This window comes from Panicum virgatum, chromosome 9N, assembly GCF_016808335.1.
Source record: "Panicum virgatum strain AP13 chromosome 9N, P.virgatum_v5, whole genome shotgun sequence".
Classification (NCBI taxonomy): Eukaryota; Viridiplantae; Streptophyta; class Magnoliopsida; order Poales; family Poaceae; genus Panicum; species Panicum virgatum.
The window spans coordinates 7356951-7364641 of record NC_053153.1 but is presented as its reverse complement, the minus strand read 5'-3'; the positions used below and the strand labels follow the sequence as shown (position 1 = coordinate 7364641).

General features: G+C 48.4%; 1 protein-coding gene across 1 annotated transcript; it reads left to right on the top strand.

Moving 5' to 3' along the window:
• The first annotated feature begins 6194 nt into the window (after nt 1-6194).
• On the top strand, nt 6195-7043 carry LOC120688660 (UDP-glycosyltransferase 83A1-like). The gene is made up of 2 exons (XM_039971057.1): nt 6195-6198; nt 6634-7043. Exons 1-2 carry the CDS (start codon nt 6195-6197, stop codon nt 7041-7043), a joined length of 414 nt encoding a protein of 137 aa, XP_039826991.1.
• Nucleotides 7044-7691: the final 648 nt, after the last annotated feature.

The window sequence follows — 7691 nt, the reverse complement described above, 5'->3', positions numbered from 1 at the left end:
CGATGAATTGGACGTCTTGACGGTGCATTAGACGTCTCAGATATGATTTGGACTCTATCCAAGGGACCTAAAGAATCCTACAAATATATTTTTGCAAAATTCGTTAGTCCCATTGATTATGTTGTCACTCGATCACCAAAATCACTCGAAATGGTCTAAATGGGGCCATGTTCGTTACACAACAATATGTGCTTGTGCGCAATGCTGGCTAGCTTCATGTTATTAGGCTAATCACGGGAAGCTGGTTGTGTAGATGTATAAAAATCCATCAAACATCCATCAAACATAAAAGTTGGCAAAAGACTATCTACCCATGCTATTTGCGCTGGCTACCTGCTAGTTCTCCTAGCCTTAATATAAAAATGGCCAACTCTCCTACGTATTTAAGAAATAAAACAATTTTATAGGTTTTCTTATCTCAGCAGCACCCACGCCGGTACGACCCGATTGTTTTGTTTTCCATGCATGAGATGAACACCGAACAGCTAGGTAGAAGCTAGAGGACAGATGTATGATGCATGAGATGAAACTACGGGAGACAGGAATTTTACCGTGTGACTGTTACGCACGACAAAGCCTATTTTATTCACGATAAAGATTTTATCGTGTGTAACACACGGCAAAGACCACACGGCAAAGCCATCGACAAAAACAACTTTTGCCGTGTATTTTTTATGGGACACACGACAAAGAGTGAGTTTGCCGTGTGCACCTCTGACCCACGGCAAAACAAAGTGAGTGAGAGGGCTCTGCGAAGCACGTTTGCCGTGTGAAAATTTTGAAAAATATAAAAAAAATCCGTGCCCCGCTGCTGGGGCACACCACACTGGCCCCACCACGCAAGCCTGGGCCCACTATGCGTGGGACACAGACCCAGCGCCGGCCTTTGCGTACGGCCGGAGGCGCGGCCACCGCCGCCACTGGGGAGTGGATCCGAGCCCGCCGCCTTGCGCCTCGGTCGTCATCTTCCTGCCGGCCAGCTGCGCCCGACGCCGCTCGCCGCCGGCTCCAGAGACCGCGACGCCGCCCCGAACAGAGAAGGAGAGAGCGTGCGACAACCTCCCGGCGCCGCTGCTCCTCGCCTTCTCCTTGCCAGTAGTGCCACCGCTGCTCCCTGCGGCCTCGCTGCAGTCGTTCTCCCCGCTCTGGTCCAACTGCTGCACGGCCGCCGCCGCCTGCTGGTGCAACCCCGGCACTGGTGGGGAGCCCACCATCAGGCCGGCCTGCTGCAGCAGGGACGACCAGTCCACCATCGGCGGGAGAATCATCGTCGCCGGCGCCACCGTCGCGGCGGCCGCCTGCAGCTGATCAGGGCCCGGCAGGGGAGGAAGCTGCAAGCTGTTGCACGCGACCTGCTGGAGTGCGGCGAGGGCACCGTGTACAGATAGGAAAAAGGAGACCGTGTGGCCTTATCTGCCGCAATGCTGGATTCACGGTTGACCGGATGACTCCCAACTCACGGTCGATACAACTCGCAGCCTCTCACTCTTCCCTGCCTCTCCTTTCTCTTTCCCCTTTTTTTCATTTTCTCCTTCGCAGCACCCGTGGCTCCGCGCAGCACCCTCATCTCTGCCGGCAGCGCCGCACCCCGCCGCGGCCTCCATCCCCCTCAGCCGCCGCACCTCCGCCTCCCTCCGGCGGCCCCGGATCCGCGGCGGTAGCGGCAGTGGCCCGCGGTGCCGGATCCGCGGCCGCCAGCGCCGGATTCACGGCCCCCGGCACAGATCCGCGGCGGGACAGCGTGGCATGGCAGCCGCGTGGGGAGGACGACGGGACAGCGTGGCATGGCAGAGGCGGGGGACCTCCTCCGCTTGCGGTGGCGGCGGATCCGCGCGCCGCCGCCGCCGCGCGCTCCACCGACGCCGCCGCCACCGGATCCGCCTCCCCGGGGTGCGGCAGCCGTGTGCCTCCCTGGGCTGCGCGCTCCCCCATCGGCGGGGAGGACGACGGGGAAGCGCGGATCCGCCGCCGCCTCTATAAGATTTTTTATTTTTTTATTTTTTTATCTGAGATTTTTTATTTTTTATGTAAATATTTTTTCTCTTTGAAAATTTTCTCTTGATTTTTTTAAAATTTATTTCGTACAATTTTTTTTCAAACTTTTTTTGAAGGTTCCTCTCTCCCCTAATTTTTCCTTGAAATTTTTTTCTGCTCTCCAATTTTTTTTTGAAATTTTTTTCTGGTCTCCTATTTTTGCTTGAAATTTTTTTTGGTCTCCAAAATTTTTCTTGTATTTTTTTTAATTTTTTGTAATCAGAAAACGACAAAAAAGTTTCTATAAATGAAAAAAAAACAACGGTCGGAATATCGACCGTAGGGAAGGGGTCCCTACGGTTAACCGTAAATTAGCGTGCCCCCTTATCTGCGTGAGAGAGAGAGGAAGATAAAGACGCCTGGGGAGATGGATCCACGGGGGAGGACCTCAGCCAATAGGAAAGCTTGGTTTCAAAGACTTGGATTGTTTGGTTTCAAAGACCTGGATTGCTGACGTGTCGGATTGTGTTTCTTTGACGGCTTTATACTATATTTTTTGATAGATAAATGAGCTCAAATGAAAAAGTGCTCAACTAGAAAGTTTTAGATCTCAATGAGCTATACAACTTTGGTATATAACTTATTTACATCGGAGACCATTTGAAATTTTAAAATTTGAAATCAGATTGCTTATAATGTATTTTTGAAGTACTAAACAATCTCAAATAAAAATATTTTCAACTATAAAGATTTATATTTTGTTGAATTGTAAAACTTTGGTACAGAACTTATTTACATCCAAGGTCATTTGAATATTTTAAAATTTATGATTTCAAATTAGATAACTTATAATAAAATTTTAAAATATTAAACAATCTCAAATACAAAAGTTGACAACTATAAAGTTTTAGATTTGATCGAGCTGTATGACTTTGGTATAAACTTTTTTTCATAGGAGATCATATAAAAAATTTGTATTAAAAAAATACATCCACTAACTCTCATATACAATCACACATATTCTTGTGAGGTGCTTCAATTTTGTAAACATTATCATTCTAAAGTGTGCGAAATCTTCTCAACTTTTTATGACAGCATCCACATGTGATACCATCACATCACGACAAATCTCTTAATTTTCAGACTTCATTTACTTTTTTTAGAATTTTTAAATAATTCAGACACACGTTCGTGGTTGTGTTTCATGGACGATATATTCAAAATTTCTTTTCATTTGATGGGTATGGTCTCAAACTGGGTTAAATAGCATGAATACCATTTTCCACTCATTTTATTCTAGACTTTGATTCACTTGCGATTCAAATTTGACTTAATTAAAAAAATTGCTTGAAATGAAATTATTTAATTAAATATAGCAAACAAACACAAAAAATGTACCAAATTTTAATATCAAGTACCACAAGTTATATGTAGGGAGTTGAAAAAGTTTCGAGTTCAAAAAAGAAAAAAAATTATTATTTTGCCGTGTCAAAAAAAAAATACGGCAAATCCATACTTTGTCGTGCTTATTTTTGACACATGGCAAAACATGGTTTTACCGTGTGCCAAAAAAAGCACACTGCAAAGTATGAATTTTCCGTGTGTTTTTTTAAGCCGGGTGTTTTTGTTGTGGCACACGGCAAAGTAGCTCTTAGCCGTGTACCCGATAGAAAGCACACGGCAAATAATGAAACACACTTCAAATTTAGATTTTCCGGTAGTGTTAGAGACTTCTATGGACCAATCGTGATGAGGACATCACTCCTATGGGTATACAAGAGATTCCTCCGCTGGACATTCAAACCATTCAAGGTCCAATCACAAGAGCTCGCGCGCGACAATTAAATTTAGAGGTGAGCTCGCTCCTAAGAGTTTCTATTAATAATTGTGAGAATGGTTTGCTACCTAATTTTTACAATGTGATTAGGAACCAAGGAGAGGGCCAGGGAACACATGAAGAGGAGCATGGAGGCGTGGAGGAACAGCAAGGGCCGCCAAGCCACATGGAGGCCCAATACAATTTAACTTCGAGTCCACCTCGGAGTCCAGGAGCAGCCTGACGTAAATTGGACGCCCAGGCCACATCCGAAGTCCGAATTCGACAATCCACATATGGGTGGAAAGCTAATTTCATGGAGCTTCTATTGGTGTTGGTTTCAGGCCCAAACTCATTCTGAGTCATCAGGAATTGTCCGAGGAAGTTGGCATCCAGAATCTGTCCCGGTGCTGCGACATCGTAATTTGGCTTTTGGACCGTGTATCTTCGTTGAGCCCATTAGGGGCGCGTCCAGGGGGGAGCCACGCCCCTATTCCCTATATCTCAGTAGCCGCCGCCCTCATTAGGGTTCAGGTTTTGCTTTAGATCAATCTGTCTTTGAACAGTCGCCATCTTTCGGTTTGTAGAACCCCAACTTTCGAGCTTAATCATTCATCTGCAGTTGTCACTTCAATTTGAGTGCTGCGTTTCTTTCGAGTTCTTGCTTGTGTTCTTCGTTTCGCAAGCAGGGTGAAAGTGATCGGGTGCTCTAGCCTAAGAGGGGGAGGGGGTGAATTAGGCACTAATAAAAACTTAGACCTATGGCTCCAACTAGTTTGCACAAAGCTTAAACTAAAACATGCTATCTAGATGCGCAACTAGGTTGTTCTAGTGTGAAACCCCTATCCCAAAAGAGTTTAGCAACCTATAGCCTTTCCTATCAAGAAACTATTCTATGAAAGTAAGGGCACACAAATTGCTAGTATGAAATGCGGAAGCTTAAAAAGAGGGATAGGAGATAGCAAACTCTTGACGCGGGTGTTTATCTCGTGGTTCGGTTAGCCACAAAGGCACACCTACATCCACGTTGTTGTAGCACTCACTAAGAGTATTGCTACTCGGCCACCAAGTCTCTTCCGTGAACACAATCACGGTCACCTTGGCCCCGGGTTCCACTAAGGAGGTTCTCCACAAAGGATGGGGGTCTCCACGTCCCCCGCACAAAGTGTCGTCGCCGCTCCACACCAAGTCGGAGGGTCGATGACGTTGCCGGCGAGCTTCACGCTCCAAGGTGCCGGCGCACCAAGCTCTTGTTTTGGTTCACTAGAGAACCACAGCACAACGGCTCAAGGCCTTGCAATCACACTCACTAAGAGCTAATCTAGCACTCACACTTTACAAAGCTAGTGCTATAAGCTAAGGATATGATCTATGAGCTCTTGTATGGCTTGGAGATGTTCTTGGATGTGTATGAGGTGTCTTGAGACTCCAGCAAACTTCAAATGGCCGGGGTGAGGCGTATATATAGGCCACCAAGTCTTGTAGCCGTTGCTCCAACGGTTAGCTGAAAAACTGCGTATCACCGGAAGAACCGATGCCTCTGGCAGGGGTAACGTCGGTTCTTCCGGTCACTCATAAACCGATTCTGGTCACTCATAAACCGAAGTAGCCGTTGAACTTTTGACTGCTGACACAGTGACCACCGGTTGAACCGATGCTATGCACCGATGCTTCATCGGTTCAACCGGTGCTGAAGGATCTTCTCCTGGGCGCTGACGTCATTGCACCGATGCAATACTCCGATGCACCGTCGGTTCAACCGGTGCTGAAGAAACTTCTCCTGGGCACTTGACATCGTCTCTGGAACAAAAGACGCCCTTTCTTGGACCGTCGGTTCAACCGGTGCCTATAGGCTGACTTGGCTTCGTTTCCCTTCTGCACCAAAGTACCATGGCGTCGGTTCTTCCGGTGCTCCTGACCGAAGAGCGGAACCCCCGTAGGGGCGGCCCTTCGGGCCTTGCTACGCCTATCTTCTCTCTCTTTGTCATCACTTGATCCTAAAATCCTGAGAATGATCATCTTAACAAACATATTAGTCCAAGTGTTGTGTTGTCATTCGATCACCAAAATCACTCGAAAATGGCATAAAAGGTGCCATGTTCGTTACACAGGGATTAGCCTTCTCGGCGAGGTCAACCGGATTGTGACTACGGTTGATAACCAGAGGAGTTGTGGTGCTAAGATTGCGGGGTTCGAATTGCTGACTTGAAGCCGGATCAGTGTGTCGCATTCCGACCAAAACGAGTTATCCTTCACCTGACGGAAGATCGGGCACCCCCGTTCATACCAAATCGAGTCAGAAATCTTAAACCTAGCATACATTAAGAAAGCCTTCCCCGACCGAACAAAATTAAAAACCAATGAGGACTGATTTATTAAGATGATTCATCGCAAAAAAATTAAGATGGGTAAGATACTAAGATCACGAAATGGTTGGTAACATCCTGATTGAAGGCTCCCTCTCCCCTTCATGTCCTTGTCGAGTGATTCACGTGCATTGAGTGTCACATCCTCCTTCAAAGCTACAATACCAAATTACCATATGAATTCATACACCAGCCGGGATGACTTCATCTTAGACCGAATCACTTCGTTCGGTTCTCTAGCTCAAGGCCTAGTGGCTTGGTGTTGTTTCTTAAGCTACCAAGACAACAAATTGTTGTAAGTTATATACTGTATATGGCACAAAGAAATAAGTCGACGTTATTAGTGCTATTATGTAGTTTCCAGACGTTGAATGTCATGCGTGATTACTAGGGACACTTTTCACGCTACTAATTTTTACTATAAAGCTAGTCCTCGAGGAAGGTGCAAGCCATTATGGAAGTGACATCCCGTACAAGCAAGTGCAACTACTCCCCGCGGCCCCGCCAGGCGCCACACTGCTCCTCGATCTGCAACCGCGCGAGAGAGCGCCCTGGCCAACGGCCACATCCTCGTGCTGCCGCTGCCGGCCCAGGGCCACGTCACCCCGCTCATGGAGCTCTCCCACCGCTTGGTCGACCACGGTTTCGAGGTCACGTTCGTCAACACCGAAGCGCACCACGCGCGGGTCGTCAGCGCGCTGCAGGCGGCTGGCGGCACGGCGGCGCTGGCCGGCATCCACCTGGCGTCCATCTCGGACGGGCTGGAAAGCGATGAGGACCGCAAGGACATCGGCAAGGTCGTCGACTCCCACTTGCACATGCCAGGGCGCCTAGAGTTCATAAAAAATTTTGAATTTAGATATTGTAGTACTTACGTTGTTATTTAGTAATTAATATCTAATTATAAACTAATTAAATTTAAAAAATTTATCTCCTCAACTTTATATACGAAATACTAGACCAAACAGCGGGCACCCGATAGGGCCACATCGCCCATTAACCTGCCAGTCGTTGGATCGAGCACTCATGTGATCTTGTCCATTCAATACGGGTCGGTTTGGATCTCCCACCCGATTAATCGTGATCGACCAATCGCGAACCTTCACGGGCCGCAGCTTCTTCTCTGCCCGCTCCCTCACGTTGCCTGCGCATTTCAAGTTGCACATCGCCGCCAGCTGTATCCCACATCGGAGGAGCCGGCCATGCCCGCACGGCCGCACTGATGAGCAGCCACGACGGGTGCAGACGCACGCCTCCGCCGCTCGACGAGTAGCTGCCGCCGGATTCGCTACCACCGTCACGGCCCCGGATTCCCGCAGCACGACCTCGCCGGCCTCCCCTTCGCAATCCTTATAGCCCGCCACCCATCCTTATAGCCCGCCACCCTGCGAACTCCAGCGACTGTGCTGCTGCCAGCATGAACCGCCAACGCCACCCTGCTCGGGACACACATCCTTGGTCTTGCGGAGATTGCGCCGGCGTCCTGGCGGCTCCAGCGGGCGGCATGGTCGTTGCTGTGGGGAGTACCGTCCTCC